We start from the raw sequence: 24,310 nt of genomic DNA on the forward strand, positions 1-24,310 counted from the left end.
CAGGCCGTCCTTTCCAGCATTTTCCTCTCCACATATTCCCTTGCGGGTCAGGGGTCGCATTCCGAGCCCAGGCACCACTGGACTGAACAGACTCCCCCCACCCCCATTTTAGGAGGAAGAGGTCGACAGGCTTTGTTATGGCTTTTGATTGATTGGCAACATTGATCAGAGAGGTTTTATGGAGAGGCTGTTGTTTTCACAATGCTGGCTGAAAGAGGCTCATGGTGAGGAGAGAGAGACAGGAACACACACACACACACACAGAATGAGATCAAAACAGGCCTTTCCCTCAACCTGTGACATGCTCCATTTTCCTCTGCAAAGCCTCTGTTTTCAGCACTAAATTATTTGAACAGAGGGGGAAGCATCAGGGAGGGGGGATTAAAATAAGAAAGATCTGAGGGTCACTGAGACTAAATTACCCAGAAACCTGCCTAAAATACCGCAACCAAGATGGGTATTTTTTTCAGCTAGTAAAAGCTCCTTCACCGAAGGCTAGCACGACGGCAGAGGGTAAGAGAGAAAGGCTTTAAAACAATCAATTTACAGAGGGATGGCGAGAGAGCGCCAGGGGGTGGAGGGGAGGAGCAGACGGAGAGATGGATCGAGGGAGAGAGAAAGGGAAAGAGAGAGAGGGAGACAGCGAGGGGGACAGGAGGAGAGGAGAGGGGGTAAACTAGTATCCTGGAAACCCTGCTGCTAGCCAGCTCTGGTGCAGGCATGTCAACAGATCACAGCTTAATAATAGAGCCCCCATCACAGAGCACTGCTGTCTCCGCCAGACACACACGCACAAGACACAGACAGCTTCCGTTTGACCAAAACACATCAGCTGACATGTCTGCCAGCGATCTGCCTCTGTCTCATATACTGATATGTTCCGCCTGATGAACAGCAATCCCCCCCACTACCACACTCTCTTTATCTCTCCATTCCTTATTTCCTACCCCAACCATTAAATCCTTGAAGCCAAAGCCAAATAGTGAGCAAATACCTCTGAGCTGTGATTTCCTCAGCTAGTCCAGGGCTACACGACACACAGCAGAGAATCCAGTCAGGTAGGATGAAAAAAAACACAAAACAGATAGCTCTTTATCCACAGGGAGCGCATCAGACGCTCACATCCAAGCTACTTCCTCCCCCAGTCTGTCTGTGATTCGCTGTCGATATCTGTCGGTCTGTCCCTCTGTCCGATGGGTTTTCCTGTTCCTGCCAGGCTGAGAGTCCAGGCTCAGCCAATGTGAGATATACTCTCACACACACAAACACTTACACTGCTGTGCTCCTCCGCTCTGCTCCTGTCTGACTGAACCAAACCAACGTCTCCAGTCTCCCACATGCACCTACCCACCTCCTCTCAGTCTCTCGCTCTCTCACTCAGTCTCGCTTCCCTCGCTCCCCCTCCCTTTTTTCTCTCTCCTCCCCTCCCCTCCGTAGCCTATATATCTCTCTATCACACACAGACGTTGTCACACATGGTTCCTCTGTTCTGACAAACAAGGCAGTCCCAGCAAAGGAGCCCATCCCCACGCATCATGTGACCCCCGCAATCAACACTACCAAAGGCAAGCACGGGGCAGGGATGGACGGAGCTGGTCTACTGGGGCTGGGCTGCTCAGGCTAGAAGGATGGGGCTAGGTCTGGACAAAAGGCTGGGGATGGGGTGGAATAGGCTTAGATTAGGGACTGAATGAGATGTGGCATGTAGTGTGGGTGCATGAATATACACTGAGTATACAAAACACAGCTCCTTCCATACCATAGACCGGCCAGGGGAATCCAGGTGAAAGCTATGATCCCCCATATTAAATCCACTTCAATCAGTGTAGATGAAGGGGAGGAGAGGATAAAGAATGATTCTTAAGCTTTGGATTGTGTGTGTGCCATTCAGAAGGTTAATTGGTAAGACAAAAGATTTAACTGCCTTTGAACGGGGTATGGTAGTAGGTGCCAGGTGCATCGGTTTGAGTGTGTCAAGGAATGCAACACTGCTGGGTTTTTCACGCTCAACAGATTCCCCTGTGCATCAAGAATGGTTCACCCCCAGCTAACTTGACAACTGTGGGAAGCATTGGAATCAACATGGGCCAGCATCCCTGTGGAACGCCTTCGACACCTTGTAGAGTCCATGCCCCTACGAATTGAGCAATTCGGAGGAAAAATTAATATTAGGCAATATTAGGCAGGTGTTCCTAATGTTTGGTATACTGAATGTATGTTGACACTGTTTTGCTTCAATGAACAGTAGGGAGAGCTTGGGTGAACAGTAGGGAGAGACAACTCCTGCGTGAGACGACTCATCCTTATGCACATTTTTTCACGTCAGAAATACCGCACCAAACATCCTAGTCAGATGCAAAATTACACGACTAAGGTCTCCCTAGTCAAAAATGTCAAAATTAATGACAGACTTGAGTTATTTTGAGGAAGTGTATACTGGCTACGGTGTCTCAAAATGGACAAACAGTACTATTGATGCTTTTTTCTCGCTTTGCAAGCGAAGGTATTTTAAGGGAGTGTGCGGGCTCGGCTAGTAGAGCTAGGATAGGCACCAGCTGAACTGAAGCATGCTGATGCCTTCAGGAGGGGTGATGGGAGAAAGGGCGTGGGGTAAAGAATTAGCCACGAGTTCCTGTTCCTTAACCCCTCGAGGCTAGTCTCTAAGGCATACAAGTCTGACCACACTAAAACTAACTCAATCAATACAGCATCTCCCAATGAACAATTATTTCTGTCCAAACTGACATTTTTTAAATAATAATAATACATTTTCTGGATGGAAAAAAGTTTTCAGTGTAAACTTAACCTCTTAGAGCTCTAGGGGCGCTATTTCATTTTTGGATAAAAAACGTTCCCGTTTTAAGCGCGATATTTTGTCACGAAAAGATGCTCGACTATGCATATTCTTGACAGTTTTGGAAAGAAAACACTCTGAAGTTTCAGAATCTGCAAAGATTTTGTCTGTAAGTGCCCCAGAACTCATTCTACAGGCGAAACCAAGATGATGCATCACCCAGGAATTAGCAGAATTTCTGAAGCTCTGTTTTCCATTCTCTCCTTATATGGCTGTGATTTGCGCAAGGAATGAGCCTACACTTTCTGTCGTTCGCCCAAGGTCTTAGCAGCATTGTGACGTATTTGTAGGCATATCATTGGAAGATTGGCCATAAGAGACTACATTTTCCAGAGGTCCGCCCGGTGTCCTTTGTCTAAATTTGTGCGTAATCTTCAGGTGCAGGCATTTTCTCCTGGGATTCAGGAGAGAAAGCATGTTTCCAAGAACGATGTATCAATGAAGAGATATGTGAAAAACACCTTGAGGATTGATTCTAAACAACGTTTGCCATGTTTTCAGTCGATATTATGGAGTTAATTTGGAAAAAAGTTTGCGTTTTGAGGACTGAATTTATGGATTTTTTTTGGTAGCCAAATGTGATGTATAAAACGGAGCTATTTCTAATACACAAGGAATCTTTTTGGAAAAACTGAGCATCTGCTATCTAACTGAGAGTATCCTCATTGAAAACATCAGAAGTTCTTCAAAGGTAAATGATTTTATTTGAAGGCTTTTATGTTTTTGTTAATGTTGCGTGCTGGATGCTAACGCTAATGCTAACGCTAAATGCTAACGCGAAATGCTAACTCTAGCTAGCTACTTTTACACAAATGATTGTTTTCCTATGGTTGAGAAGCATATTTTGAAAATCTGAGATGACAGTGTTGTTTACAAAAGGCTAAGCTTGAGAGATGGCATATTTATTTCATTTCATTTGCGATTTTCATAAATAGTTAACGTTGTGTTATGCTAATGAGCTTGCTGATAGATTTACACAATCCTGGATACAGGGGTTTTTTCATAGCTAAACGTGACGCAGAAAACGGAGCGATTTGTCCTAAACAAATAATCTTTCAGGAAAAACTGAACATTTGCTATCTGAGAGTCTCCTCATTGAAAACATCTGAAGTTCTTCAAAGGTAAATGATTTTTTTGAATGCTTTTCTGTTTTTTTGTGTAAATGTTGCCAGCTGAATGCTAATGCTAAATGCTACGTTAGCCATCAATACTGTTACACAAATGCTTGTTTTGCAATGGTTGAGAAGCATATTTTGAAAATCTGAGATGACAGTGTTGTTAACAAAAGGCTAAGCTTGAGAGCTAGCATATTTATTTCATTTCATTTGCGATTTTCATGAATAGTTAACGTTGCGTTATGGTAATGAGCTTGAGTCTGTATTCACGAACCCGGATCCGGGATGGGAGATCAGAAAGGTTAAATAACTAAAACAAGATAAAGTATGTAGAAAAGATAATGGGCATATATATATATATATATATATTTTTTTTAAGATAAAATAAAAGTCTCAACAGTCAGAGTATATAAAATCCTAAACATTATGCATTCAGGAGTATTTTTGTCATGTATGGGGCCCACTTTGATTTTGTTATTATGTTTGAGTCAGCTTTAAACTGCAAACTCTCAGCCTCATGGCAAAATGTGCAGAATTGAATGAAATTTACTTTAAAAATGAAACATTTTATTTGCACCAAATGGCAAAATGTGTAGAACTGCAGGAAATTAGCTTTAAACAAATAACTGCAGTCAACATGAGGGCTTCAATCATTTTCGGAACCACTGGCCATGCCAATGGCCACGCCCCCGCAACAGCTATTTATTTTATTTCACCTTTATTTAACCAGGTAGGAAAGTTGAGAACAAGTTCTCATTTACAACCGCGACCTGGCCAAGATAAATCAAAGCAGTTCGACACATTCAACAACACAGAGTTACACATGGAATAAACAAACATACAGTCAACATTAGAAAAAGTCTATATAGAGTCTGTGCAAATGAGGTAGGATAAGGGAGGTATAAGGCAATAAATAGGCCATGGTGGCGAAGTAACTACAATATACCAATTAAACACTGGAATGGTAGATGTGAAGAAGATGAATGTGCAAGTAGATATACTGGGGTGTAAAGGAGCAAGATAAATAAATAAATACAGTATGGGGATGGGGCTATTTACAGGTGGGTTATGTACAGGTGCAGTGATCTGTGAGTTTCTCTGACAGCTGGGGCTATGTACAGGTGCAGTGATCTGTGAGTTTCTCTGACAGCTGGTGCTTAAAGCTAGTGACGGAGATATGAGTCTTCAGATTCAGTGATTTTTGCAGTTCGTTCCAGTCATTGGCAGCAGAGAACTGGAAGGAAAGGCAGCCAAAAGAAGAATTGGCTTTGGGAGTGACCAGAGAGATATCCCTGCTGGAGCGCGTGCTACGGGTGGGTGCTGCTACGGTGACCAGTGAGCTGAGATAAGGCGGGGCTTTACCTATCAGAGACTTGTAGATGACCTGGAGCCAGTGGGTTTGGTGGCGAGTATGAAGCGAGGGCCAGCCAACGAGAGCATACAGGTCGCAGTGGTCGGTAGTATATGGGGCTTTGGTGACAAAACGGATGGCACTGTGATAGACCGCATCCAATTTGTTGAGTAGAGTGTTGCAGTCTATTTTGTAAATGACATCGCCAAAGTCGAGAATTGGTAGGATGGTCAGTTTTACGAGGGTATGTTTGGCAGCATGAGTGAAGGACGCTTTGTTGTGAAATAGGAAGCCGATTCTAGATTTCATTTTGGATTGGATATGCTTAATGTGAATCTGGAAGGAGAGTTTACAGTCTAGCCAGACACCTAGTTATTTGTAGTTGTCAGAACCATCCAGAGTAGTGATGCTGGACGGGCAGGCAGGTGCGGGCAGCAATCGGTTGAATAGCATGCATTTAGTTTTACTTGCATTTAAGAGCAGTTGGAGGCCACGGAAGGAGAGTTGTATGGCATTGAAGCTCCATTTTGATCCAGATAAAAACCCTGAATAACCAATAATGAGGGAGATGTTTGCCTACAGAAAAGCCACTTCATTTAGGAAATGGCTACATCCTTGACTATATTACAATACAAATAAATGGCTATGTTTTTGATGTTATAAACATTATAACAAGACAAGATTCAAATCTCGATGTCCTCAGTCTCACCTTTCTCACTTTCACAGCAGAGGGAGCACTTTAGGTTTACAGGAGTTCAGACAACAAACCCAACCGGACAGAGCAAAGTCCTCAGAAAACAGGGCAGAAGTGTCTATGGGAATGTGTGATGTCCCCTAGGTTGCACAGAGAGACAAGAAATCTGCTATTTCGGGGGACAGACATGAATCATGTTACCCCCGCTGGATCGGTGCTTCAAAATGAGACCTTACCCAGGGAGAAACTCTCTTACTTTAGATCAGCCAGTAGTTTAGGTTAGTCCATCTCTTTTATCATCAAAAGAACAAGAGGTCTGAGAACACTGAAAATATGCTTCCACACAAAATATGCTCAACACAGAAGCTACATAGGAAAAGAATCACTAGCAGGATGAATTCACATCCTCACACACAACCTGTTAATGTGTGTTTGCTGAAGGTGAGTGTGGAGGGGTTTGGGTATGTACCCCAGAGACTCCTCCCTTCATTGAATCCCTCTTGATAATGCCTTTCGTTGACTTAAACTAGTGATGATGTCAGCGTAATGACATTTCAAAAGACATTAAAAGCCCTTTGTTCACCCCCCCTCCGCCCGAGATCCATCCATCCAAAAGCACCCCATCCCTCAAACCATTTTATATATATATATATTATTTTAATAAAGTTTTTTATATAAAGTGGAAAAAAGTATTTTTATTTAAAAGTTTTATGCATATCGATAGCAACAACCGAATACAATTTGTGGAGTTAATTACACTCACTGTGTATCTCACATAGGCTTTGAAAAAGCACCCGCGAGTACCAGTCACGGCAAGTGGAGATGGCTGCTGGTAAGCTTCCTTGACATTCATTTTTGACTACACATGGCTAGCCTTTGTTTAACCAGCTTAACAGCTGCTATTAGTGAAAATGTGTTTGGAGTTAGTCTATTAGCTAGAAAGGTATGTTAAGGGATTACCTCTTCCAATTATATGGTGGAGAGGTCAAAATAATGAATCTATATACCGAATCTATATATTTGAAATAAGGTTGATAAAGTTGATAAGGCCACTTCTTGTTGCCATTATTATTCATCATTTTTTGCTAACATATGATGAGGGTCCCTGGGTCGCCAGTTTGCCTGGGCGGGGAACCCTGGTCAAGAAATGGTTGAAGACCCCTGGATGACTGCTAAAAAGAGGTAATAAACCTACTTTGTGTATGACTTGGAGGACATTGACATTTGTTTTGCCCACCAGTACTATGCCTTTTGACGTTTGCCATGTTTTAGTGGCTGCCAAATAAAACTAAATGGTATTTCTCAAATGCGCCAAACACGACTTTACTGTGAAATGCTTACTTACAATCCCTTTCCCAACAATGCAGAAATCGTAACGCAATACAATAAAAGACGACAGTACATATAAGTAGTATAGGTACCAAGTCAATTTGCAGGGGTACAAGGTAGTTGAGGTAATATATACACTACGGTTCAAAAGTTTGGAGTCACTTAGTTTTTCTTTAAAAAACAAGGACATTTCAATTTTTTTGTCCACTAAAATAACATAAAATGTATCAGAAATACAGTGTAGACATTGTTAATATTTTAAATGACTATTGTAGCTGGAAACGGATGATTTTTAATGGAATATCTACAGAGGCCCATTATCAGCAACCGTCACTCCTGTGTTCCAAAGGCACGTTTTGTTAGCTAATCCAAGTTTATCATTTTAAAACGCTAATTGATCATTAGAAAACCCTTTCGCAATTATGTTATCACAGCTGAAAACTGTTGTTCTGATTAAAGAAGGCCAGTAGAATTGCTTCTTTAGACTAGTTGAATATCTGGAGCATCAGCATTTGTGGGTTCAATTACAGGCTCAAAATGGCCAGAAACAAAGCACATTCTTCTGAAACTGGTCAGTCTGTTCTTGTTCTGAGAAATGAAGGCTATTCCATTTGAGAAATTGCCAAGAAACAGACGCTCTTGTACAACGCTGTGTACTACTACCCTTAACAGAACAGCGCAAACTGGCTTGAACCAGGATAGAAAGAGGAGTGGGAGGCCCCGGTGCACAACTGAGCAAAAGGACAAGTACATTAGAGTGTCTATTTTGAGAAACAGACGCCTCACAAGTTCTCAACTGGCAGCTTCATTAAATAGTACCCGTAAAATACCAGTCTCAACATAAACAGTGAAGAGGCGACTCCGGGATGCTGGCCTTCTAGGCATGTAAAAGCCTTCAGTTCTCAGAACAAGAATAGACTGAAGAGTTTCAGAAGAAAGAAAGGTGTTCCTTTTGTCCAGGTGGGAAAGAGCAATGTGGAGTGTGATTGAGATTATGTCATCTGTGAATCTGTTGGGGCGGTATGCGAATTGGAGTGGGTCTAGGGTTTCCGGGATGATGGTGCTGATGTGAGCAATGACCAGACTTTCAAAGCACTTCATGTCTACAGATGTGAGTGCCACGGGTCAGTAGTCATTTAGGCAGGTTACCTCCGCTTTCTTGAGCACATGGACTATGGTGGTCTGCTTGAAACATGTAGGTATTAGACTCAATCAGGGAGAGGTTGAACATGTCCGTTAAGATACTTGCAAGTTGGTCGGCGCAAGTTCTAAGTACATGTCCTGGTAATCTGTCTGGCCCTGCGGCCTTGTGAATGTTGACCTGTTTCAAAGGTCTTGCTCACATCGGCTACCGAAAGCGTGATCACACAGTCGTCCGGAACAGCTGGTGCTCTCATGCATGCTTCAGTGTTGCTTGCCTCAAAGTGAGCATAAAAGGCATTTTGCCCGTCTTGTAGACTCGTCACTTGGCATCTCATGGCTAGGCTTCCCATTGTAGTCCGTAATAGTTTGCAAGCACTGCCACATTTGACGAGCGTCAGAGCCGGTGTAGTATGATTCAATCTTAGTCCTATATTGACGCATTGCCTGTTTGATGGTTTGTCTGAGGGCATAGCGGGATTTCTTATAAGCGTCCGGATTAGTGTCCTGCACCATGAAAGCGGCAGCTCGCCTTTGGCTCAGTGCGGATGTTACTTCTAATCCCTGGCTTTTGGTTGGGATATGTACGTACATATCACATATCCCAACCAGTCACTGTGGGGATGACGTTGTCGATGTACTTATTAATGAAGCTGGTGGCTGATGTGGTATACTCCTCAATGCCATCGGATGAATCAAGGAACATATTCCACTCTGTGCTAGCAAAACAGTCCCTTAGCTTAGCATCCGGTTCATCGGACCACTTCCGTATTGAGCGTGGCATTAGTACTTCCGGTTTGAGTTTTTGCTTGGAAGCAGGAATCAGGAGGACAGAGTTATGGTAAGATTTGCCAAATGGAGGGCGAGGGAGAACTTTGTATGCATCTGTGTGTGGAGTAAAGGTGATCGAGTTCTTTCACCTCTAGTCGCACAGTTGATATGCTGGTGGTAATGAGGGAAGATGGATTTGAGTTTTCCTGCATTAAAATCACCGGCCACCAGGAGTGCACCCTCTGGGTGAGCATTTTCTTGTTTGCTCATTGTCCTATACAGGAGTGCAGTCTTAGTGCCAACATTAGTTTGTGGTGGTAAGTAGCCAACTACAAAAAATATTGCTGACAACTCTCTTGATAAATAGTATGGCCTACAGCTTATCATGAGGTATTCTAAGGCGAGCAGAACCTTGAGACTTTCTTAATATTAGAGCTTGTGCAGCAGTGTTAAGAGTTTGCCCGATGCTGCCATTCTGTCCTGCCAATGTATATAAAAAATAGTTTGATTTATGATTTTCCATGTCATGATTCGGAGAAACATAGGACATGACAGTTCTTCGGATCACGTTGATAGGATAGTCTCAAACTTAGCTTAGCAAGTTTAGTCTTCAGTGACTGCATGTTTGCCAAAGGAACGGAAGGTAGAGGTGGTTTATCCACTCGCCGACGTAGTCCTGCCGGGCTCTATAACGACGCCTCTTCCTTCTTCGAGTGTCGGGGATTTGGGCCTGGTCCAGGATGAACAGAATGTCTTCCACCTCTGACTCATTGAAGTACCAATCCAAATTGAAGTTAGTGATTGCTGTTCTGATGTCCAGAAGCTCTTTTCAGTCATACAGTGGCTTGCAAAAGTATTCACCACCATTGGCATTTTTCCTATTTTGATTAAAATCGATTTTTGGTTGTTTTGTATCATTTGATTACACAACATGCCTAACACTTTGAAGATGCAAAAAATTTTTTATTGTGAAACAAACAAGAAACAAGACAAAAGAAAACAGAAAACTTGAGCGTGCATTACTATTCACCGTTCCCAAACGTTCCCGTTTTAAACAAGACATTTTGTCACGAAAAGATGCTCGACTATGCATATAATTGACAGCTTTGGAAAGAAAACACTGACGTTTCCAAAACTGCAAAGATATTATCTGTGAGTGCCACAGAACTGATGCTACAGGCGAAACCAAGATGAAATTTCAAACAGGAAATGCCCCAGATTTTGAAGGCGCTGTGTTCCAATGTCTCCTTATATGGCTGTGAATGCGCAAGGAATGAGCCTACACTTTCTGTCGTTTCCCCAAGGTGTCTGCAGCATTGTGACGTATTTGCAGGCATATCATTGGAAGATTGACCATAAGAGACTACATTTACCAGGTGCTCGCTTGGTGTCCTCCGTTGCAATTATTGCGTAATCTCCAGCTGCGTGCATTTTTTCATTTGCTTCAGAGGAGAAACCCAACAGCCACGAATGACTTATCATCGAATAGATATGTTAAAAACACCTTGAGGATTGATTCTAAACAACGTTTGCCATGTTTCTGTCGATATTATGGAGTTAATTTGGAAAAAAGTTTGGCGTTGTAATGACTGAATTTTCAGGTTTTTTCTTACCCAAACGTGAGGAACAAAACGGAGCGATTTCTCCTACACAAATAATATTTTTGGAAAAACTGAACATTTGCTATCTAACTGAGAGTCTCCTCATTGAAAACATCCGAAGTTCTTCAAAGGTAAATGATTTTATTTGAATGCTTTTCTTGTTTTTGTGAAAATGTTGCCTGCTGAATGCTAGGCTTAATGCTATGCTAGCTATCAATACTCTTACACAAATGCTTGTGTAGCTATGGTTGAAAAGCATATTTTGAAAATCTGAGATGACAGTGTTGTTAACAAAAGGCTAAGCTTGTGAGCCAATATATTTATTTCATTTCATTTGCGATTTTCATGAATAGTTAACGTTGCGTTATGCTAATGAGCTTCAGGCTATGATTACGCTCCCGGATACGGGATTGCTCGACGCAAGAAGTTAAATGTTTCCCTTTAAACCACTCGAGTGTTGCTTTAGCAGTATGCTTAGTGTTATTGTCCTGCTGGAAGGTGAACCTCCATCCCAGTATCAAATCTCTTGAAGACTGAAACAGGTTTCACTCAAGAATTTCCCTGTAATAGGCGCCATCCATCAGTCCTTCAATTCTGACCAGTTTCCCAGTCCATGCCAATGAAAAACATCCCCACAGCATGATGCTGCCATCATTGTGGGGATATTGTTCTCGGGGTGATGAGAGGTGTTGGGTTTGCGCCAGACATAGCGTTTTCCTTGATGACCAAAAAGCTCAATTTTAGTCTCATCTGACCAGAGTACCTTCTTCTATGTATGGGGAGTCTCCTACATGCCTTTTGGTGAACACCAAACGTGTTTGCTTATTTATTTTCTTTATTAAGCAATGGCTTTTTTCTGGCCACTCTTCCGTAAAGCCCAGCTCTGTGGAGTGTACGGCTTAAAGTGGTCCCATGGACAGATACTCCAATCTCCCCTGTGGAGCCTTGCAGCTCCTTCAGGGTTATCTTTGGGTCTCTTTGTTGCCTCTCCAATTAATGCCCTCCTTGCCTGGTCCGTGAGTTTTGTTGGGCGGCCCTCTATTGGCAGGTTTGTCGTGGTACCATATTCTTTCAATTATTTAATAATGGATTTAATGGTGCTCCGTGGGATGTTCAAAGTTTCTGATATTGTTTTATAACCCAACCCCGATCTGTACTTCTCCACAACTTTGTACCTGACCTGTTTGGAGAGCTCCTTGGTCTTCATAGTGCTTGGTGGTGCCCCTTGCTTAGTGGTGTTGCAGACTCTAGGGCCTTTCAGAACAGGTGTATATATACTGAGATCATGTGATACTTAGATTGCACACAGGTGGACTTTATTTAATGAATTATGTGACTTTTGACGGTATTTGGTTGCACCAGATCTTATCTAGGGGCTTCATAGCAAAGGGAGTGAATACATAAGCACGCACCCCTTTTCCGTTATTATTATTTTTTTAAACGTTTTATTTCACTTCACCAATTTGGACGATTTTGTGTTTGTCCACTACATGAAATCCAAATAAAAATCTATTTAAATTACAGGTTAAAATGAAACAAAATAAGATAAACGCCAAGGGGGGTGAATACCTTTGCAAGGCACTGTAGGAAATGATGTCGGAAATATCATGTACAAAAAAACGGACACAAATGGTCAGGAGCCCTTAAAACGGCTGCTATTCCCCCCAGCGCCATTATTAAGGTGTGTGTCACAAGGTGTGAGGAGGACATACCTAAGCATAGAACCAGAAAAACTGGTTCACATTTGAGTGTCCTTTGACTATACATGTGCGCTCTCATCTTGTCTTCTTTGGGGTGGGGTAAGATGATGACTACTGGTTGAATAAAACTAATAAAAATGTTCTGTAATGAATTGTTTAAGCTCTGCTTTGACAGTGCTAAAATGCACGAGTATTTTACATGAGTAGGTATCAGTATTAATAGGTACATACATATACAAACCATCATAAAAATCTCTTAACATCACACACACACGCCTTGCAGCCCTTACAGGTGTCAGTCAGACTGGTGGATCAGATATACAAATACCAACTACCCCAAAACCATGTACCTGTAGACATGCACACACATATACACACCATCAGCATAGCCTAGACAAAGAAACGGTCTGTAGGTTTTCAACAACGCAGCTACACACCACATACCTGGTTGTTTTCCCTCAGCCCAACTGATGCTTGACTATGTCAGTCTGTGTCTACAGACACAGTGGCTACACAGCACTGAGCGTTTCCCTGCTCACCCCCAGCTAATGCTTAGACACAGTGAACAGTACGACATGCTACAGACCGCACCATCCTCCAGCCTGAAGGAAACAACCATACAAGGGAAAGAACAGGGTAAAGATGAAACTAGAGAACACCAATAACACCTCCCTGCCTATATACCCATCTAATGGTTTACAATGTGAAGCTCCCTTTCTGTAATCTGCAATGCAGAGAGAATACTCTGCTCTGTGCTCCATTGTTCAGGTGGCATCTAGAGCTGATGCTAGGAGAATCTGCAGATACACTCATTCACCACACATCTACTCTACCATCATCCAATAGCTTTCGGGCACAAACAGAAACATCAAATCAAATCAAATTTTATTGGTCACATACACATGTTAGCAGAGGTTATTGCAAGTGTAGTGAAATTATTGTACACATATGCACAGACAGACAAACACTTACGCAAGCTGACACATTAAAGAGAGAGGACAGTCTTCTGCCTGTGAGAAGCACAAGACAAAGTCCTACTGCGCCACATACAAACCATGCAGGATAGAATTAGGCAGAGAAAAAGGGCTACTAGTGGTCCCCCATCTGTGCCTGTGTGCTAGATGTAGCTGAGCCTGCTTGCATGTCTGCCGATCTCCATCGTCCCTCTTTGCTTCTGTCCAACCCCCTCTCCAACCCCGACCTATACACAAGCCATCCACCATGCTCCAGCATGGCAATACATCACACATACAAAAAAGAATAGCAGCAACAGCAGACAAATCAAATCCCACTTGCCTTGATGCAGAGCGAGGGAGAGAGGAAGAGAGAGGTAGAACGGTAGCCCACAGACTGCAGCAAGGATCCTGTTGATCTCTCTATGCAGGGCAGGCAGGCAGACTGAGACACAAACACAGAGAGGAGAGCTCTGCTGCTGCCAAGACCATCACAGCGACGAGAGGAAAACAACAGCGGAGAAGAGGGAACAGCAGCTACAGCAGCGAAAAGAAGATTGGGAATGTAGAGCAGGAATGCAGAGAGGGTGAGGTGACCGCAGGGAAATCGACCAACGCCGGAAGATTGGAGAGGGAAAAGAGGGTAGCAGAGGGAGACAGAAGAGAGAGAAAAAGGGAGAGAGAAAAGAGAGAGATAGTAGTGGACTGTGGTAGTTGGAGATGGACTGTAGTGAGGCTAGTGTGAGAAGTCAACAGTGTGACAGGAGGAAAGGCAGAAGAAGGAGCCAGAGGCATTACGCTGCTCGTCTATGCTGTAGCTGATATTCCCCATCCAGCAACAATTGTCTATAGAATCTGTAGAAGGGCAGGCAGGGAGAGCCGGTTGGCCGGGTCAATTCCTGTCTACTAGGCACTGAGGACAGGCGACAATAACGTCACAGACAAACTCTGATTATATGAATGATGAAAGAGTGGAGTCAAGCATAGTCTCGGAGATGTGTGTGTGTATAAGAGAAGGGGAGTTTGAACTGCATGGTTTGAGCACCAGAGAGGTGGAGGCTTGAGGAGGATTCCCCCAGTCAGTAGTATAGCACACTCCTCCATCTGTCATCTCCAGTTGCTTTCTGTCCATTAATCACAGCCTCCTCACAAACGCCCTAGCTGACCCAAAGACACATCTATACCACCACACACTGACCTCCAGTCACAAGGGCCTGGAAGGGCAACGGGAGAAACCAAACCACGGCCGAAAACATAACCAGTCCTTGTGCCCTTTCACCTCCTCTCTCTCTCCACATCTATACTGAGTCTATTTGTAAGAAATTAATCCAATTAATACATGTATTATTATTACTGCATATCATATTGTACACCTTCGGTGGTATGTTTCCTTCCTTGGTTAACCATAATACCATTTATCAGGATGTCAATGGGAGTCGGAGTCAGGAGAGAAGAGCTAGGCCTTTGGTAATTAAAACGTCCATTATGACCAGACTAGCACAATCCAGGCCTGTCTGGCTGACATATGGCACACTGGGTAATTCCAATAAAGTCCTGAGAAAAAAGCCCCTGGAATACAGACAGCAATTTGCGTGAGAGGGTCATGAATAAACTAATTGAAAATCCAATGATGAGAATCATTAGGAAAAAGCCCTGTCTGGAGTAGGCTAGAGGCCAATCAGGCTTCTCAATGCACACATTAAAGGATGTATCTGGGGCTTTAGAAAACATGCTTGGATAACAAGGCATTGAAGGAGAGGAATAGAATTAACAGTGTTGAAATGCCATACTACTCAAAGCCTTGATAATGTAGTAGACACATTGAATTGTGGATTGGGTGAGGGGACTAAAAGAATCTAGCCAATAAATAAAATACTGTATGTTTGGTATAACAAATAAACAAGGAATGCCATCCCATACATAAATGCCAAATGGCAGTCGCTGACTACTACACATCTATATGCTAAAAATAACCCATTCTATTCCCCTATGTTATGTGTATGACTGCACACTGTCTCCTGGTCTCACCAGTTGATTGCTCTTCCTTTTCTGTCCGTCTGTCTGTCATGGCTAACACATTAACACCAGGGAATTCCATCTCCAACATCAGAAGGATGATAATCAAAGCTGCTGCACAGGGATTGGTCCACACAGCTAGATGTAGGATCCAAATGGGAATGGGGAGAACAGGCGAGGGCATCCATCTATCTCTCTGGCCACAGAGAGGAGAGGAGGGAATATCCACAGAAAACAGGTCCAAATCCTTGGACATCATGTAATATACTGTACACTCGGAGAAGAAATAGGAGTGAAGATGGGCGTGAGGTTCTGATCAATATGTAGTTTGTTTAATCACTGTGAATATTGATTGAGCAAAAGCCCCCAGGAATATCAACCATGGATGGCGCTGGACCTTGTCACTCTAATCAAATAGTACTGGGAAAGGTAAATATCTGTCTGATTGACTGGATAAAGAGGATTGAGAGCATGGGCTTCATGGTCATCTGGTTCCACTCATCAGTGGGAGGAGGAAGCCATCTCCTCCCGTCTGTGTGTTATCCAGTGCTCACGACTCGCATAGTATTCTGAGTATCTGTATCTCTGAGGGGCTAGAAGCTCCCTTAGAACCTGACAACCCATTTGACCATTCAGATGACACAGAGACATACGGGAACATGAGACCTCCAGCGTGAAGCTTCACTAAACAGCACAGAGTCCTTGCAAAGCTACACACCAAACCAGCACAGTAAACATAAGACATTAATCCAATAACACAAAGATTAGGAGGAAGAAGATGACGATGAGGAGGAGTAGAAAACAGAACTTAAAAGATTGTGGGCTACTCACAAGGCACAGCATGGCGGTAGAGGTTGTCTCGAATGGTCTGCTGCAGTTCGTGGTCCGGGGAGGACTTCTGGAAGCGCTGGCTCAGATAGTGCTTCAGGTCCTTATTTAGCTTGGTTCCTGTAGGCAGCCAGACAAACAGGAAGACATGTGTTAACTACATCACAACACAACATGGACGCCCAACTGTATATAACAGCAAATCCAAACATGGCTGCCTTGCATTTCGTGTGCACACCACTCTCACAGTCCATTTCATTACATCCATAGAAAGCAGGGGAGAACGACTGCCCCTCTCATTGAAGCCACGGAGGGTCAAGGCCGACCGCGGTACTGCAGACATTGTTAGCAGAAAACAGGAACCCTCATTATAGTGAATGGAAAAACTGCAATCTTCGTGGTACATTTTTGTGGAGCAGCTCAAACTAAGCAAGTTATGTCTCCATGAAATGCCATCTTAACCTACTTCATTTGGCTTCAATGTGCTATTGAGTCTTTACATAGGAAAGAATGTGATCTATGGCTTTGTCTATTCATATATACAGTCATTGATAGAAACACACCAGTCGGACATGAATAGGCATAATATAACTGAGAGACTCAGTTCTCCCTCCCTCCCTCCCTCCTCTGCAAACCTTCCCTTGTCACTTGGAGGGGTACCTGGCTAGCTCTCTCTCTCCCAGACTGTAGACAGTCAGTCCTGTAGTGACAGTGCTGCCTGGTGGCTCAGCCCCCTCCCACAGCTATGCCATCTGTCTCTCAGACACACAGTGGGAAAGGCTAACTGGTAGCCGCTAACACAGTGCTAGTGGCAGAGAGAGGAGCCAAACGCTTTCCTGTTGACACATCACACTGACTGGGAGAGCCCACGGTACATCAATGCCAGTCAGCACATTCTCACATGCAGGGTCATTTTCACACAACATTTACAGAGCCAGACTACTCTCTAAGAAATACGTTTATTACACACATACTAACATACAGTATATGCTAGGATTGTATCACCATTTACATGCCAGTAATTCTGCAATGGACCCACGTTTTCTGGAGTGCATTAATGTACAGGGTGGTGCAATAATGACCATCCTACCAATCCTCGACTTCGGCGATGTCATTTCCAAAATAGCATCCAATACCCTACTCAATAAATTGGATGCAGTCTATCACAGTGCCATCCGTTTTGTCACCAAAACCCCATATACTATCCACCACTGCGACCTGTACGCTCTCGTTGGTTGGCTCTCGCTTCATACTCGTCGCCAAACCCACTGGCTCCAGGTCATCTACAAGACCCTGCTAGGTAAAGTTCCCCCTTATCTCAGCTCGCTGGTCACCATAGAAGAACCCACCTGTAGCACGCGCTCCAGCAGGTATATCTCTCTGGTCACCCCCAAAACCAATTCTTCCTTTGGCCCCCTCTACTTCGAGTTCTCTGCTGCCAATGACTGGAACGAACTACAAAAATCTCTGAAATTGGAAACACTTATCTCCCTCACTAGCTTTAAGCACCAGCTGTCAGAGCAGCTCACAGATTACTGCACCTGTACATAGCCCATCTAGAATTTAGCCCAAACAACTACCTCTCCCCCTATTTATTTATTTAGCTCCTTTGCACCCCATTATTCTATCTCTACTTTGCACATTCTTCCACTGCAAATCAACCATTCCATTGTTTTTACTTGCTATATTGTATTTACTTCGCCACCATGGCCTTTTTTTGCCTTTACCTCCCTTATCTCACCTCACTTGCTCACATCGTATATAGACTTATTTTTCGACTGTATGTTTGTTTTACTCCATGTGTAACTCTGTGTTGTTGTATGTGTCGAATTGCTTTGCTTTACCTTGGCCAGGTCACAATTGTAAATGAGAACTTGTTCTCAACTTGCCTACCTGGTTAAATAAAGGTGAAATAAAAAAAATTTAAAACATAATAATGATCCATTGAGCTCAATGACCAAAAATGAACATAAATTATCATATTTCTGTGCTTCTGTAATCTGTATGATAACACCCCTGTGTGTGATTGACATATACATTCAAACCACAATCTCTGAGCCAGGTTTCAGCCAACTCGGGCAAACAGTCTGCTGGCGAATTAAAAGCACCAGATTGTGTTGTCATGGAAACAGTGTGTGTGTGCACCATTGTGTAGGACTACTCTGCTGGTAAATAAAGCCAGAGGCCTCTAATAAGATGCTTGGGGCAGCTAGCCTTGCTAGAGCAGGCGTACTAGTACACAGTTCTATGTGTAGTGCAATGCTCTCAGTCATCCAGTCATGTGAGGACTTCCTCACTGGATCTCCACTCCCACTGTGCCAGACCAGACAGAGACCTGTCAACAGTGCCTCCTCCACAGTGGAAAGTTAATGGCCATCCCTCAAACTCATTCTGTTCCTTTCCATCCTCTGGCATTTGAGGCCATCCCCTGGAATTGCTTTGAGATTTGTCTCTGCATGAATGATAACATTCTCACCATTTGAAAACCTCCTACAGGTAGGTAGGTAGGTAGGTAGGTAGGTAGGTGTGTGTGGTGTGTGGGTGTGTGTCATAAGCCTTCTATAGGAGTACATTCTGGCTTTGGTCATTCCCCTCTCCCATCCAGGCATGTCATTGTGTCTTAGTATTTAGTATTTTATTAGGATCCCCATTAGCAACTGCTAAAGTAGCAGCTACTCTTCATGGGGTTCAAACTTAATGTCTTGATCCCTAAACAGTTTGCCAGCCATTATTCAGACCAATGAAGAGTCACACATACCCTGGAAAGTCCCAGAAGCAGTCTGACCTCGATGGCAGACCCCCACCATGGAGGCAAATCACCACCATCAGCCCTCCAAGATCTAACCAACAGGAGACATACCGGGGCTAGGAAGGAGAGGAGCGGAGGCTCGAGGGGTAAAGGTGGACAAGGCAGAAGGGGAGTTACTGTGAAACAGTGGGCAGATTAAAGATAGAATATTGAGTAATCCAGTAGTGCTGCAGTATGACAAGACTTAAAAATGGTGATCTGTCTGGTGAATCACTGCCTCCAGTAACCTCCAGTAGCCATTACATAACAACTCATTGAATTCTGCATCTCCTGTCCTCTCGTAGGAGGGGACCGACAGTCTAATTTGATGGAAAATATGTTTAGAGTAAATACATTCTTTAAAAAATCCAATAAAAATCCAATCAAATGTATGTCACATGCGCAAAATACAACAGGTGTAGACATTACAGTAAACAGCTTGCTCACAAGCAGTTTCCCAACAATACAGAGTTAAATAAAACATTTAAAAAAAAGACATGATAAATAAAACACACAAGAAATAAGCTATATACAAGGAGTAGCAATACCACGTCAATGTGCAGGGATAAGTGGTAGTTGAGGTAGATACAGTATGTACATGTAGGCATGGGTAAAGTGACTAAGCATCAGGATATATAACAAGACAGGACTGAATGCTTGTGATGACACAGGCCCTTTAGACTGAAGTTTGATTTGCTAATTGTTACCTACTTTACAAGAAAAGGAAATCACTTAAAATCATGCCAAAAGCCCACAGAAGGGTCATCCATACATCTTACTGCAGCACTCAGTGCACTGTGGTGTGCAAACACTAAGTGCTGACTGGAGATGATATCCAACTGTAAAACAGACAAACAGATACCCACTCAATATATTGTGTGCACGGAACACACACACACACCTCAATGAGTCATTGACCACAGATAACCCCATGTGAGATGAGAGGTAGCAACATCTCCTTGAGTTAATCATTTGAACTACTTGAACTGAAATCAGTTTTATCTAATTTCTACCAGCATGTCAACCTGTGCAAGTAAAGGCAAGAAAAAAATCTAGATCACCTTTATTCCACACATAAAGCTCTCCCTGGCAAATCTGACCATAATCATCTTCCTGATTCCTGCCTACAAGCAATAACTCAAACAGGAAGTACCAGTGATGCGCTCAATACGGAAGTGGTCTGATGAAGCAGATGCTAAGCTCCAGAACTGTTTTGCTACCACAGACTGGAAAATGTTCCAGGATTCATCCGATGGCTTTGAGGAATGTACCACATTAGTCACCGGCTTCATTAATTACTGCATCGACGACATCGTCCCCACAGTGACCGTACGTAAATACGTAAGTACATATCCCAACCAGAATACATGGATTAAAGGCAACATCCACAATGAGCTAAAGGCTAGAGCTTCCGCTATCAAGGAGCAAAATCCCGCTATGCCCTCCAATGAACCATCAAACAGGCATAGCATCAATACAGTACTAAGATTGAATCCTCCTACACCGGTTCGGAGGCTATTCGAATGTGGCAGGGCTTGCAAACTATCACAGATTACAAAGGGAAACCCAGCTGTGAGCCGTCCAGTGACGTGAGCCACCCGGATGAGCTAAATACCTTCTATGCTCGCTGCGAGGCTAGCAACACTGAATCATGCATGAAAGAACAAGGTGTTCCAGACAACTGTATGATCACGCACTCCATAAACGATGTGAGTAAAACCTTTAAAACAGGTTAACATTAAGATGGATTAGCAGAACGCGTACATGCGCTGACCAGCTGGCTAGTGTCTTCCCTGACATTTTCAACCTCTCCCTGACCCAGTCTGTAATACCAACATGTTTCAAGTAGACCATCATAGTGCCTGTGTCCAAGAATGCCAAGGTAACCTGTCTAAATGACTACCGCCCCATAGCACTCACATCTGTAGCCATTAAATACTACTGCAAGGCATGGCTCACATCAACAACATCATAACAGACACCCTGGACCCACTCCAATTCACATACCGCCCCAACAGATCCACAGATGACGCAATCTCTATTGCACTCCACACTGCCCTTTCACACCTGGAACACCTACGTGAAAATGCTCAACATTTAACACCATAGCGCCCTCTAAGCTCATCACTAAGCTACGGACCCTGGAATTAAACAACTCCCTCTGAAACTGGACCCTGGAATTCCAGTCGAGCCACCCCCAAGTGGTGAGGATAGGTAACAACACATCTGACACAATGACCATCATCACAGGGGCCCCTCATGGGTGTGTGCTTTGTCCCCTCCTCTTCTCCCTGTTCACCCATGACTGCGTAGCTGCGCACAACTCCAAAACCATCATTAAGTTTGCTGACAACGCCACTGTGGTAGGCCTGATCACCGACGACGATGAGACAGCCATCAGGGAGGAGATCAGAGACCTGGCAGTGTGGTGACAGGACAGCAACCCTATTCCACCTCAGGAAGCTAAAAAGATTTGCATGTGACCTCAGATCCTCAAAAAGTTCTACAGCTTCACCATTGAGAGCATCTTGACTGGCTGCATCACCCCTTGGTATGACAACTGCTTGGCCCTCCAACGCAAGGCACTACAGAGGGTAATGCTAACGGCCCAATTATCACTGGGCCTGAGCTCCCTGCCATCCAGGACCTATATACCAGGTAGCACCATTTAAAAAAAAAAAAACTCCAGCCACCCAAGTCATAGACAGTTCTCTCTGCTACGGCACGGCAAGCGTACCGGTGAACCAAGTCTGGAACCAACAGGACCCTGAACAGCTTCTACCCCCAAGCCATGATACTGGTAATTAGTTAAATAGCTAACCTGGACTATCTGCATTGACCCTTTTTCTACTAACACTTTTATTCATCACATATGCTGTTGTTACTGTTTATTATCTATCCTGTCGCCTAGTCACTTTACCCATGTAATCACTGTTCCCCTCTACTTCTTTGTGACTGCTGCTTTCAATGACGGCCTAGGAACAGTGGGTTAACTGCCTTGTTCAGGGGCAGAACGACAGATTTGTACCTTGTCAGCTCGGGGATTCGATCTTGCAACCTTTCGGTTACTAGTCCAACGCACTAACCACTAGGCTAAATAATTAGCCTACTGCTAGACGACAAGGGCAGCCAGCATCTTTCAGAGTATGTATCTCAGCTGGGAGGAACAGTCCATTGGCATCACTACATTATAGGAGGACAGAACAGTCTGTGCAGAAGCATGACAACAGGGATTGGACAGCTGCCATGGCCTGCTAGGTAAGACCAGGCCAACCTGCTGTTAGCCTCTGTCTGACACCAAGCTGCTGCTACTGTACTGAGGATTCCACAACAGGGTCACTCACTTTGCTACTAGCTAGCTATCTAGCTAGCATGCCAGTTGGCCTAATGTACTAGCTAGACAAGCTTCCACATTCCACACCTTAATACTACACACCCTAACAACCCTGATATGGTCCCAGATTTGATATGGTCCTTTGAGCTGTATCTAGGAGATACTCATCATCAATAAACTGTATTCATTACAAAACACAGTTTCAGGTCAGCAGGCCACCCCTATCCTCTCCTTAAATCCGTACAGTCCCAGGCTGCCAGGCCCAACAAATCACACCGGAGAGAAATAATCCCATTAACTGGTACTGAATGGATAGGAGCTACAGTCTAACTGTACCTAAACACACAGTTACTGACTGAGACAGTAAGAGCCATGTAATCACTGTTCCCCTCTACTTATTTGTGACTGCTGCTATTCTGACAATGGCTAAACTGAATCACAAACCACATGATATGACCCATCTTAAATATCTGACTAGGCTTTTCGTAAAGCACATACTGTAGTTCTGATGGTTTCAATCTGTCCTGCAGAGAGCTAGGGGTAGAGGAAATGGTGAGAGGCAACCATTGGTTCCCTCAAATCCCTCCTCAAACAGATAATTAGTGAATACATTTCCTCCAAACAGAGCCCACCTGGCAGAGATTTCAGTAAGCCCCCCCGTCAGCAGGCAGGCTTTTAGTATGGACACACAACTACACTATCCATAGAGGGAGGGAGTGAGACAGAGAAACAGTCATTTTCTACAAAGCTAATACCATTGGTGAGTGGCAATACTATAAAGGCTGGCCAGGACACATGCAGTAGAGATCAGCCAGCCAACTCTCCACACAGTGACTGCACCCGGAGTAAAGCTCTTCAGCCAGGCACAAAAAGACATTGCACCGCCACAGCCAAGGCCCTCTGTTGGCAGTGGACTTCATCTGTTATTCACACATTGCAAAAATAATACCCCCATACACTCACTCCTCAGCTGACTTTACTAGTTGAGCTGCAATGTGAAAAATTAAAGAACCGACAGATTAGTAAATTGCTGCAGTAATACGTTTTGTTACACTTCTTCCCAGAAACAAAGAGCTTGATTATATATGTAAAAAAATATATTTAACCTTTAGTTAACAATGACGGCCTACCAAAAGGCAAAAGGCCTCCTGAGGAGACGTGGGCTGGGATAAAAACAAAAGTTATACTTTGGACAAAACACACATCACGACAAGAGAGACAACAAAACACGACATCAAGAGAGACCTATAAGACAACAACATAGCATGGCAGCAACACGTGACAACACAGCATGGTAGCAACACAACATGACAACAACATGGCAGCAGCACAACATGGTAGTGGCACAAAACATGGTACCTTATTGGACACAAACAACAGCACAAAGAGCAAGAGGGTAGAGACAATACATTGCACGAAGTAGCCACAACTGTCAGTAAGAGATTCAATGTTTGAGTCTTTGAATGAAGAGGTGGAGATAAAACTGTCCAGTTTGAGTGTTTTTTGCAGCTTGTTGCAGTCGCTAGCTGCAGTGAACTGAAAAGAGGAGTGACCCAGGGATGTGTGTGCTTTGGGGACCTTTAACTGAATGTGACTGGCAGAACGGATGTTGTATGTGGAGCATGAGGGCTGCAGTAGGTATCTCAGATTGGGGGAAGTGAGGCCTAAGAGGGTTTTATAAATAAGCATTAACCAGTGGGTCTTGCGACGGGTATACAGACATGACCAGTTTATAGAGTGCAGTAGTGATGTGTCCTATAAGGAGCATTGGTGGCAAATCTGATTGCCAAATTGTACAGAACATCTAGCCGCTCGAGAGCACCCTTACCTGCCGAT

At 43.7% G+C, this 24,310-nt stretch overlaps 1 protein-coding gene and 1 long non-coding RNA gene across 35 annotated transcripts in view; one reads left to right on the top strand and one right to left on the bottom strand.

The window, feature by feature from the left end:
- The window catches only part of LOC110494499 (membrane-associated guanylate kinase, WW and PDZ domain-containing protein 1), a 192,335-nt gene that overhangs the window by 88,251 nt on the left and 79,774 nt on the right, over nucleotides 1-24,310 (bottom strand). For 24 of the 33 annotated variants that reach the window (XM_090205962.1, XM_090205979.1, XM_090205959.1 and 21 more), the window contains exon 2: nucleotides 16,356-16,472. In XM_090205962.1, the coding sequence (XP_090062088.1) occupies nucleotides 16,356-16,472 (117 nt within the window). Of the gene's footprint in view, nucleotides 1-994; nucleotides 1,487-16,355; nucleotides 16,473-24,310 lie in introns of those variants that run through there. The other 9 variants (XM_090205983.1, XM_090205973.1, XM_090205969.1 and 6 more) reach the window with 1 other exon arrangement.
- LOC149976083 (uncharacterized) lies at nucleotides 1,610-16,360 on the top strand. Of its 2 annotated transcripts, none has more exons than XR_016488027.1 (5): nucleotides 1,610-3,545; nucleotides 3,914-3,975; nucleotides 6,794-6,846; nucleotides 7,115-7,196; nucleotides 15,597-16,360. It is a non-coding gene; the product is annotated as an uncharacterized LOC149976083 (long non-coding RNA). The 2 variants fall into 2 exon arrangements; XR_016488028.1 differs by having other exon boundaries at nucleotides 7,132-7,196.

The sequence above is a fragment of the Oncorhynchus mykiss genome, chromosome 17, assembly GCF_057628025.1.
Source record: "Oncorhynchus mykiss isolate SJ-2025 chromosome 17, ASM5762802v1, whole genome shotgun sequence".
Taxonomy (NCBI): Eukaryota; Metazoa; Chordata; class Actinopteri; order Salmoniformes; family Salmonidae; genus Oncorhynchus; species Oncorhynchus mykiss.